At 38.0% G+C, this 12,296-nt stretch overlaps 1 protein-coding gene across 1 annotated transcript in view; it reads left to right on the top strand.

Annotated features, from left to right (window-relative positions):
• LOC118275455 (hemicentin-1) overlaps positions 1 to 12,296 on the top strand; it is a 296,991-nt gene that overhangs the window by 132,707 nt on the left and 151,988 nt on the right. Inside the window, exon 4 of the mRNA XM_035593419.2 lies at positions 9,562 to 9,771. Within this exon, the coding sequence (XP_035449312.1) occupies positions 9,654 to 9,771 (118 nt within the window). The 5' untranslated portion in view covers positions 9,562 to 9,653. The remainder of the gene's footprint in view (positions 1 to 9,561; positions 9,772 to 12,296) is intronic.

Raw genomic sequence — 12,296 nt, 5'->3', positions numbered from 1 at the left:
AAAATAAGTTTCTGAGAAATCGCCCACAACATATTAGGTTAAAAGCTTCGAAAGTTAAAAGTATGAGTAAGTTATTATTTTTTATGCTATTTGCCGGTAAACGAGCAGACGAATCACCTGATGGTAAGCAATCGCCGCCGCCCATGGACACCCGAAACGCCAGAGATGTTACAAGTGCGTTACCGGCCTTTTGGGGGATAGGAATTTAATGGTTGTTGGGGAATCGGGGATTGGAAAGAGGGGTAATTGGGCCTCCGGTAACTTTACTCACATGACGAAACACAACGCAAGCGTTGTTTCACGTCGGTTTTCTGTGAGGTCCTGGTATCACTCGGGTCGAACCGGCCCATTCGTGCCGAAGCATGGCTCTCCCACACTTGACAAACTTATTAGTTATAACTCTGCAATAATAATGTGTAACATAACATTCAGTTTGTTGTGTTTCGTAGGTGTTGGGAGAGAAATTAAGGCTAACTTTTCCGAATAATAATAACATAAGAAGCCTGCGCGCTTACTCTTCAATGCGATTTCAATCCAGGAAAATCTCATTAATTTTATTGAATGTCAACACTATACAACCCTAATCATAGCTGTTAATACGAAATATTAACCCCAAACTCAGTACCATTTAGTTCATTGTATATCTACGCAACGGGTGCTAGTGTTACAAGTCAAGCCCGCTGATTGGTACAGTAGCAGTGGCGATAATTATAATCGATATTAATAATGGCGACATAACCGTCTAATGACGACAGAGTAGACGATGTTTGTCAACACCACCAGCAGACTTAAGACCCGGCTATGAGACAAGACATTTTACAGAGATCGACCTCGAACGTCATTGTAATTGCAATTTCCAACCCGTGTGTAGTGAATTTTCATAATAATATTTTTTTACACATGTTATTGGATAAAATCCATATTATATGCCTTCTCAAATTACTCCATACCTATCTTCAGAGATATAACCAACTTTAGTTAGATTTCATGCTAGCTTTAACTAAACTTAGGAACATCATACATTTATAAGCAGATACGAGCAGTTTTGCTTCCCCGTTTAACACGAGCCGGGAATGAAGCAGTAACATAAATAGAACTGTTGAACAGTCCGTTGTGCATTTTGCATATGCTACGTCGCTGTTTTATTTGAGAGTATAAAGTAAGTAGTAGTTTGTGAAGGTTGTAAGTTCGTTTATAGGGGAAGTAAAATTTATTTTTTTGAATGAAGGTATGCTCACCGTCACATTTCCCATATTTATTCATTCATCATATTCATTGCTCATTGTCAATACACGTCCAAGACAGAGTACTTGATTGACAACGTTTAAAAGAGAGATTTCCTTGGAGTGTCGTCCATTGAAATCTAATTATAGAAAACTTAAAATATACTGTGAAAATTAAGATACAATAGCCTCGGCTCAGCTATTCTGATTACGTTACGTAAAATACCTATAAATATCCATCCAAACTTTCACTTAGTCCATCACGAACGCTGCTAAAGACAGGAATATTGAGAAATTTGATATTCTCAGAAATGAACTGAACCGGGTCATTACAATACCTGACCCAGTTGCCGATAAATAGGTTTCAGCTACATTGGACGTGATTCACAATATCAATCCCAACTGCTGTTGAAAGAAAGCTCATATTTCCATACTTACTTATATCGTAAACCACATAATATTGTACCCATTTTCCTAAAGCAGGTATCCTAAAATATACTTTTACGAGAACTATTACTTACGTTTGAGGTGAACGCAATACTGTTATACTGTTATAATACATAATACACAACTCGTTTTGAATCAAAAGTTTATTGTACGTAAAATTGAGTCGGACTGCGCAGTAAAAATGATTTAGCTTATGTTGGCTTAATTTTACAATAGGTTACGATTATGCTGACTTCCAAACATTTTAGTATGAAACCCTTAATTTAAGTGAAAATATAGCGCACTAAATCATTTAAAAGGTTGTTAAATTAATATGTATGCGGCTTTGTAAGGGTTGTGCCAATGTTGCGCGATGCCAGGGCTGTGAGTAAGCGATTTTTTATTACTTAATGAATATTGAATGAGTTTAAAATGTTTTAATAATGATGTTTTGTGTTGCTTTTCAATATTTATCGTGGTTCTAGCAAATTACGTTTTCATTTTGTTTGTGTTGAATGTGAAGTTGCTTGGAGAAAAGTGTTGCGTTTTTGGTTTGTGGTTTAAGTCAAGTGTAACGTAAATGTTTTTTTTTTGCTCTTACTGCAGATGATACTTCGAAAAAGTGTGGGAGTGCCATGCTTCGGCACGAATGGGCCGGCTCGACTGGATTACCACGGCCTCACAGAAAACCTACCTGAAACAACGATTGCGTTGTGTTTCATTATCATATAGGAAGTAACCGGAAGCCCAATAACCCCATTCACAATCTTCCAAAACTCCGATTCCCCAACAATCCTTAAATTCCTTACCCCCAAAAGGCCGGCAACGTGCCTATGGCTCGTCTGGTGTTGCGGGTGTCCCTACGCGACGATGATCGTTTGCCATCAGGTAACCCGTCTGCTCATTTTCCACCTATTCCAGAAAAAAAAAAGTATAGTAGAATAAAATCGTAGCCTATCTATCAGTGTAACACACCCACGTTCGGCAGTGCCGCGGAAAATTCGCTCGCAAACCGGGCCCTGAATAAGAACGAACTTTTTGCACCTCATTTTAATGTCAGCTAATATTATTCCGTTTCTTCAGGGACTGTTTTAAATTTTAAATATCACTTACCTATGTTAAGAGTTTATTAAGTTGATATTAAATTACTTTGTCATGCTTGAGTCGTGGGAATGGAATATGAAAATTCAATATTACACTTTGAAAGTCGCGTTTCTTTTAATGTTATCTTTTTATTAGGTTGTATGAATGTTATTTGATAGGTTGCATGTAAATGAGTAAATAATATAATCGAGTTTAGCTTCGAGAGTGGATTTTTGTGAATTTAACGATTGACGTTTTATTTCTCGTTAAGATTACAATTAATGATGATTTCTAAAACGTGATTTTAATTAAAAAATTCGTAGGGTACACAATTTAATTTCTATGCCACAATTCCAATCTTATATTTGCTGTTATAAACGCTAAAAATGGTTTTATAAATGACAATAGGAAGGAATATCATCCAATGTCTTCTCCTGCCTTGAGTGAGGGAAAGCGAGAGGGAGTGTCACACCTTTACTAACTAAAACCACCGTTCCTAATCCTGCTTTTCGAGCCGAAGCCCCGGTAAACCCACTAGGTAGTCCCTAGCTCCGGATATCTATGTATAGTCTAGATCTATTATATCTTCTTAGAGCTATATTTAAATAATCATTCACAAGAAACATATTTAGAACAAAATTGTCTCCTAAATCCAAACTCCACCGTTCACCTTTAAACTCTACACGTGATTCCCATTTTCTCCAACAACAAACAAGACTTTAAATAATCTATAAAGAAAAGAAACTCCCAGAGAATCACTCTAAGTAAATTGAAAAGGGCTACATTCTCAGCGTAACCTGACACAAGTCGTGAGTTAGGTACTAGGACATAAGACATAAATCCCACGCTTGTCCTGTTTTTGGCTGTAAAAAAGCTGAAAGTTCAATTTGCAAAAAGTACTACGTCAGCTTGTCTAGACCGTTTGGTAATTTAGAAATGGTGTTTTAGTATGGCGTGTATGGACACTGACCGACACTCATTAGTTCCCTAAAAAAACGTTCCCTGAGAGACTAGAAGGCTACAAATGACAAGGGTTCATGTACCCATCTCAACACAGGGACTACCCAGTTCATTTGGTATTGTTCAGATTTTAAAAAAACAATGTCCGGACACTATGTTAACTGAGTTGAGTTTGTAGTCTAACAATGTAACTCTTTATTTAGTGTAAAATATAAAGAACTACAGTAATAGAGAGACTGCCTCGTTGGTCGAGCGGTCGCAAGTGCGACTGTCGGACAAGGGGTCTCAGGTCTTTCGAAATTTTCTCAGAAGTAGCACGGAGTCTGGAATTGTGCCCAGTATATGGCAATAGGCTCACCCCCTATTACATGGGACTTATCACTCAAGTGGTGTAAGGCGGTTATACATTATATTACGTACCATAACGTCCACCATACGGGGATATCAGGCGTGACGTTACAGTATGAGATATTTTTAGTCAGACTGTCTTACGATTGGTATTTTTATGACCAATTTTCTCTCAGTCGATAACTTGTAAAATGCTTCAGGGAGTTGTACTATGAAGATTTATGAAGGTCAGCCGCGGAGCTGGTGGTGGGGTGAGCAGTAGTAGACGCTCAAAATTGTAACCAAAAAGGAGGTGTACCTACTATCGATTAGACTCTTCTAGCATGAATGAAAGATGCGATTTAATTCCCAAAGATATAAGACTCAAATTACACTATACTCTTTATACCCATTTCCTTTAGTTTTGCAAATATAATATCTAAACGTGATAACATCGTTGGTAACCCTGGAAGTGTGGTTGGGAATACAAATGGTTTAGACAACCCTACGCTGTAACGGCTTTATTTTAGGGTCCGTCGGAGAATATTTGCATTTTGCATGTTTGATGCTGGCGCTAATATTACGTAACTTTGCTTTGTTGTATTTAAATCTGTTGTCTGTGTAAAGGATTTTATAGGTCTTTGGGAGCAAGATTGTAAGTGTAAGGTTAACCTAAACAGATGAGGCCCAGTAGGGCTGATGTCTAATCAGGAGCTGCGGACTACCTAGACGGTTACCGAGGCTCGGGCTCGAATACAAGGAGTAGGAACGGGGTGGTTTTTAGTCAGTAAGAGTCTGACACTCCCTCTCGCCTCGCTGAAGGCGAAATAAGTCAATGGGTGATTATCCCCCGTAAAAAGGTCCCTAAAGATATATGTCGTTTACCTAAAACTTCAGACATATGTTCTAGTTCAGTGGACATATTCCAGCTGATCTTCACCTTAAACTTTCTTTTTCGATTTCATCAAGGTCATATCAATTGCAAGATATCCAACACTACTGCTGAACCTTACTTATTAAAGTCCAAATCAAGTTGGAAGCGACCTGAATCTAACGACTTTCTGAGACTTTTACTGATTTACCCAAAGCCAAAAGGCCGACAACGCACTTGTAACGCCTCTGGTGTTTCGGGTGTCTATTGGCGGTGGCGATTGCTTACCATCAGGTGATCCATCTACTCATTTATATTAAACATGCTAGTATTGTATTTGTAATACATTATTATAACAAAATTACAAACAATCAAATCACTCGAAAACTCTTCAACAAATGACAAATATTCGATTGTATTGTCATCTGCTCTTATCTGACAATTACATGTCAACATATCACATCTTCAGAGGGAAGAACCCTCTTTCAGAGGACCCCGACTGGAAATACAAAGGCTTCAGGAAATAGTGCCAACTCATTTTTAACGATAACTGTTATATAACTTATTGTATGTTTAACCTTATTACGGGAGGTAAGGAAGGAATTACGTTTTCGAAATTTTCCAGGAAAAACGTTATAATAATATTATGTAGTATTGTGTAATCTCTTTCTGGAAAACTTTCCATAACTATAGAGTTGTGGAAAGTTACATTTTCTTGGTATTTAACACTGGAACTATAGCTTCAAAATTTATTTCTAGGTCTATTTTTTATAATAGCTATCGTGAGACATACTAAATTAACTAAAAATCAGGGTAACTAGTAGAGCTTTTCTCCATGAATGTACGTGATTTTTAGTTATTTATAGCTCGATGATTACATACACATACACATTTTTAGGTCGGCTCAGATTTTTTGAGGTTTTACAATTCTGAATTCACACACGTTTTTTTTCAGCTCATTCAATTAATAAATGGTAATGGTTCTAATTAATTATTTGTAAAATCATATAATATTCTAGTCTTTTTTATTTGTATAACAAACGTACATATAATTGTATAGAGCCTCATGCCAAAAAAAAACTGATATATCTTAGCTTTCAGCGTTAATAATAAATAAATGTGGTTTTGGCGCAACATCTGGTCGGTGCCTGTTAGCCACACAGAGGATGACTGGATCTGTGATGTTGAGCGAAGGTGTGAAACTGTGCCAGAGATGGAGGAGGTGATAATCACCTCCTCTGATGTGAGCAGTGCAGCCTGTTCGGTCCCAAATTGGAAATCACCGGGGCCAGACGGGCTGCACAACTTCTGGCTCAAATGGTTCACCAGTTCACACTCTCGCTTAGCATCGCAATTCCAGGCAGCTTTAGAAGCTGGATCGTTGCCCCAATTTCTAACAACAGGCGTTACCCATCTGCTCCATAAATCAGGTAGTTCCACTGAACCCAAAAATTATAGACCAATTACATGTTTACCAACGGTCTATAAACTTCTTACATCTATTTTGAGAACAAAAATAACAAAACATATTGAAAAACATTCCATTATGTCTGTATCTCAAAATGGATGTAGGAGGGGTCTCGTGGAACTAAGGAGCTACTCATTGATATGGTTGTAAGCCAACAGGTTCGTCGGTCCCGAAAGAATTTGTCTACATGCTGGATAGATTATAAAAAGGCATATGACTCTGTGCCACATACATGGCTCATGAGGGTGCTGGAGTTGTATAAGATAGATGCAACTCTACGCGCCTTCTTGCAGTCATGTATGAGGCAATGGAGTACTGTGCTTTGCTATCCGGGATGTAGACAAATCCAAGGGAGTGAAGAACCTGTAAGGATAGTGCGAGGAATATTCCAGGGTGACAGTCTGAGCCCACTATGGTTCTGCTTGGCCTTGAATCCTCTCAGTACTTTATTAGAGGCTTCAGGGCTAGGCTATCCTTTGCGGAGAAGGGGTCTAGTCATATCCCACTTGCTTTACATGGATGACCTCAAGTTGTTTGCTCCAAATAACAAACAACTGATGGAACTACTGAAAATAACTGAAAAATTTAGTAGTTCCATCAAAATGGAATTTGGAGTAGATAAATGTGCTGTCATGCATGTGAAGCGAGGAGGGATTGTGGAATCTGAGGGTCTAGAACTCTCAGATTTCACAAAACTAAGAGCGCTCTCCGCAAATGATACTTACAAGTACCTGGGTATGTCAGAGGGATTAGGCATTAATGGACCGGACATGAAACAATCGTTACGGGAACGCTTCTTTGGCCGCCTGAATAAAGTGCTGAAAAGTTCATTATCAGGCGGAAACAAGGTGCGAGCCTATAACGGTTGGGTCATGCCGGTTCTAATGTATTCTTTTGGTATACTCAAGTGGACTCAGACTGAACTTGACACTCTGGATAGGCGAGTCCGAACACTGCTGACTGCAAATCGTATGCATCACCCTCGTTCATCGATCATGAGGTTGTACATCCCGCGGAAGTGTGGGGGTCGAGGCTTGTTAAATGCTAAGACCCTTCATAACCGTGAGGTGTGCAACCTCAGGGAATATTTCCTGAAAGTAAACGAGGGTATGCATCGAGAAGTAGCGGCAGTGGACAATGGATTCACTCCACTATCTTTAGCAAAAGAGAACTGGCGCAAACCTGTGGTACTAAGCGTCAATGACCGCAAGGAGGTATGGCATAGCAAGGAGCTCCATGGACGCTTCTTCCGGGCCCTTCATGGACCCAGTGTAGATTTTCTGGCGTCCGTATCTTGGCTACGATTCAGTAATCTCTTTGGAGAAACTGAAGGATTTGTCTGTGCAATTATGGACGAAGTTATCCTTACGAATAACTACCGGAAATATATTATTAAGGATGGGACCGTTGACATATGTCGGGCATGTCATAGTCCTGGTGAATCCATAAGACATATAATTTCTGGTTGTGGTCGTTTGGCTAATGGTGAATATTTGCATAGACATAATCAGGTGGCCAAGATTATCCACTAGCAACTTGCTTTGCACTACCAACTTGTTGAGTTTGAGGTTCCATACTACAAGTATGCGCCCGATCCAGTTCTCGAAAACGGCCATATCACGTTGTACTGGGATCGATCTATCATCACTGACAGGACTATTGTAGCCAACAAACCTGATATAGTGGTGATAGACCGACAAGCGCGCCGCACGATGATAATCGATATCACCATCCCTCATGACGAGAACCTCGTGAAAGCTGAAAAAGATAAACAAATAAAATATCTTGACTTGGCTCACGAGGTTGTCGACATGTGGAATGTGGATTCGGCTATCGTTGTGCCGATAGTCGTGTCGGCCAACGGTTTAATACCCAACAGCCTCGACAACCACCTTAGAAGGCTGGGGTTGGGCGGATGGATCAAGGGCCTGATGCAGAAGGCAGTACTCCTCGAAACGGCACGTATTGTGAGGAGGTTTCTGTCTTTGGAGCCCTAACCACCGGTAGCTTGGACCATGCTCCCGCTACTGGTCGGCTCCTATTTTTATATTTTTAAATGTTATTTTGTTTTTTATTTTTATAAGTAATGTTTAAAAATATAATTTTAGAGTGTTTTAAATAAATATATGGAATAAATGTGGCACGAGTGAGATGTTACCTACAACTAACGCTAATTCCAGAAAACGCTATAATAATTATAGCTCATAGTACAATCTTATCGCAAACTTTAATGGAAAGCTATCGTCGGCGGTATTTCCGAACTGATACGACCTTCAAACCTTCAAGAAAAGAGCGTACTCCTTTTTAAAAGGCCGTCAACGCACAATTGACTCCTCTGTTTTTGCGGGTGTCCATGGGCGGCGGTGATCGCTTACCATCAGGTGACCCATAGGCTCGTTTGCCAACTATTCCAAAAAAAAACCTTACAACTATAAATACGTTCATATTGAGTACAATAGTACTATATACTATTACTATTACCTATCGTCCTTCACGCATTAGTTCCTTCTTGCTATAACTACACCTACAACACTTTACCGATTTACTTATTTATTATTAAAAACAAAACAAGTGCGTGTTCAGTTCAGCTGTTTCAGTAATCAAATCAATTACAGGGCTGGCCTACCAATTTCACGTCGGACAAAAAAAAACTATTGTATATGTGTATGTATGCCAGTGTGTTTTTAACAGTAAACTAATAAATTATTTGTTGTTTTCGATTAACTAACAATGTTTGGGTGTTTTAAGGTCACTGCGCAGTTTCAGTGGCCGAATGATTGATTTTTAGAATTAGCTTGCTACGAGTACCTATTATTTTGGCCTTGAATTTTTTATTTCGTTCTGGGTTTTAGGCTCCCTTTTTCAACTAAATAGATATTTAGTTAAAAGCTATATTATCAATGTAGTGTAAAAAATTATGTTTTTAGAACCTTATATTTTGTAAATATTAGATAGGTTCCATGTTTATTTTATTTAATGCGGCTGCAGAATAGAATTATAATTTTTACTTCACCCATTCTCTTGTCAATAGTATTGTAAGAATAATCTTATTAAATAAAACAACCTTATTAAATCTTATCAAAACAAAGGATTTGCCATAAGGCAAACCCCATCTTTTGCAAATAAGGCTCATAGTCCAGCACTAGAATCCCACAAACTATTGATTATATTATTTTATTAATAGTATTTTTTTCTCTTTCCAGGTGACCCTGCAACTTAGTGTAAAGTGCGAGTGTAGTGCAGTGTAGTGTAGTGCGTGATGTCAGAGTGAGGCCCACACAGGCCATCCAAGGCCATGAGAAGGCCAAGGCTCAAATGTGCCGCGTGGGCCTGGCTTGCGGTCCTCGCGGCCTTAGGAAGGACCACCGCGTACACGGACACTGAGGAGTTTTTGAGTGACCTTGATAAACCAGGTGAGTTTGAAATTCGGTCTTGATGTTTAAGGAATAAGGTGTTAAATTGATTGACAGGGTTTGAGGAGCGTGTTCTATTTTAAGCCAAGATCATTAATTTCTAGATGTCTTGTATAAATAGATGGAAAATTGTCTCAGTGCTTTAGAAATTAAGATTCTAAATAGGTCTATCGCGTAAATTGCAGAGCAGCAAAAACAGCCAATTACCGCAACTTGTACACCACACTATCTAAAATAGCAGAAACCAGTTCACATGAGAAATAAACTCATAAACAAACATTCACCAAGAGAAATAAACATTAATGAAAATAAAAAAAGCATTAACGAATGTTTTAAATGCACAGAAATAGTTACATTTCATTAGTTCTCATATCGACCTTCCAATAATGTGGATTGGATGCTCGCTTTTTAATTATGTGGAGTTCACGCAATCTAAATATGTAGGGTATGGAAATGAACGGGTTTCGGACATGAGAGCAAGAAGACAGACTTGATGTGTAAGAAACCAGTTTATCATGATCTCCCATTGTATGATCTTTCTACACATATAACGGTCAGCTTATGCTGGTTATGTATAGCTCGAACATATTTTTTTTTCGGCCATGAGAGAAAGAAGACAGACATGATTTACCTCCATGTATAAGAACCCAGTTTACCATGATCTCCCATTGTACGATCTTTCTACACATTCAACGGTCAAGTTATGCTGGTTTTGTATAGCTCAATATGTAGCTGTACATAATTTATCTGTCACTGACAAAAATGTTTGTAAGAAACATTGATAGCGTCTTGTGTCTTCCGTTGAGTTATAGTTTAAACATGAATATTTGAGCTACTTACATGTTATTGCACTAGTATAGATGAGGTTTTATGGGCTTAGTGGTCGGATTCACCATTGTGTACATGGAGGTGTTAAGAAGACATTCTTGAGATTTCATTTCTTCTTTGAGACAAAAAAAACTATCTTGATCTAGCATTCTTTGCAGCTGCTATGGAATCAAAAAATACAAAGTTAAAATCAAAGCAATTATTCCAATTAAATCATAAATGGGTACTTTACTTAAAATAAATGTTAACAAATAAAGAAAAGGCAGTGAAGATAGATGCTCGTTTCAAAGTGTAGCTTCGAATGGAGAAGAACGAGCAAGACACTCCATTCGTTACTTAATACTCAGTACAGTCTAATATTTATAACTATAAAGAATTTAAATACAGTCAACTTTAACTAAATTGATCTCCTAGTAACAAATTCATTTAGGTCTCATTCAATCATTGATAAAATCTTTTTTGAACAAGAACAAAACTAAACCATAATCAAGTAAATTTCGCTCTAAACACACTAAAATACTTAAAAAATAATCAGATCACGTTTATGTTAATCACTAAATAAACTATTTATTGGCAAGTAAATAAAGCAGCTTTCCAAACCTCACATCTGTGTCTCATCAATTCATCCGAAGTTCTGTACCCTTAGTACAAGTTTGCTTTACGTTAAACGAAACGAGAGCGCGTTCGGCGCTCTGATTGGACGACGCGAATGAACTAACAAATCAGAGCGCCAAATGTCAAAGTCAAAGACAAAACATTTATTTCAATTAATCCTTAATTAGGCACTTTTGAAACGTCAAATTGAATTGTACATCAGTCTGTCTGTCAGTGAAGCTAGGTGCTCGTTCCAAAGTGTAGCTTTGAATGGAGAAGAACGAGCAAGAAACCTCATCCTAACTCTTGCGTGCGCTTGAATGCGCTTTCATTTCGTTCTTGTTAAACGTAAAACGAACTTATACTAAGCCCTCTGAGCTCAAAATTTCAATATTATACCGTGCAATCAATCAAATAGAAGCGTGGGTGTAGATACCCGATGATTTTTAGCGATAATGATCAGAACTGCTTCAGTGCACCAATTATAATCAATGCTTAATTGCTACGATATTATCTTGTATTGGGGCATATAGTGTAGATTGTAGGCACCTATTACTTGTAGTCTAATTGGTAGTATGAGACTATGGAGGCTGTAGAGTCAATTACTTCGAAAACAATATTTTGATGGAATCTGTCGATTGCTTTCGTCTTTTGTTTCGAACGTAGTTTTTAAATGATATGTGTTATAAAATAAAATTTTATAAAAGATATACCTGACAGCGATCTCCAACCCAGATTGGATAATGTAACCGCATGGCAGATGCCAAATTAAGAGATTATAGCAAACCCGTATGCAAATAAGGCCTAATAATTAGTCGTTATTTTTAACAATAAATCAGCATTTTTATGATTGATATACATTTTTTTTAAACTTTACCCTGCACTAAGATTTTCTCGTGTATCAAGAGTGTATTTACAAACACACAAGTTCAAAAAGGTAACAACAAATTGTGGATCAAAGTATTAATGCGTGCGGAAATCAAACCCACAATACGTTACACGGCAGCCGGTCCAGCCACCGCACCAACCGTGCGGTCCAATCCTATATCAAAATGTACATAATATAAAGTAATAGAAGATTTATACTAAATCCAATTGACCAT

This window comes from Spodoptera frugiperda, chromosome 8 (genome assembly GCF_023101765.2).
Source record: "Spodoptera frugiperda isolate SF20-4 chromosome 8, AGI-APGP_CSIRO_Sfru_2.0, whole genome shotgun sequence".
Classification (NCBI taxonomy): Eukaryota; Metazoa; Arthropoda; class Insecta; order Lepidoptera; family Noctuidae; genus Spodoptera; species Spodoptera frugiperda.
This window is presented reverse-complemented; position numbering and strand designations above follow the sequence as displayed.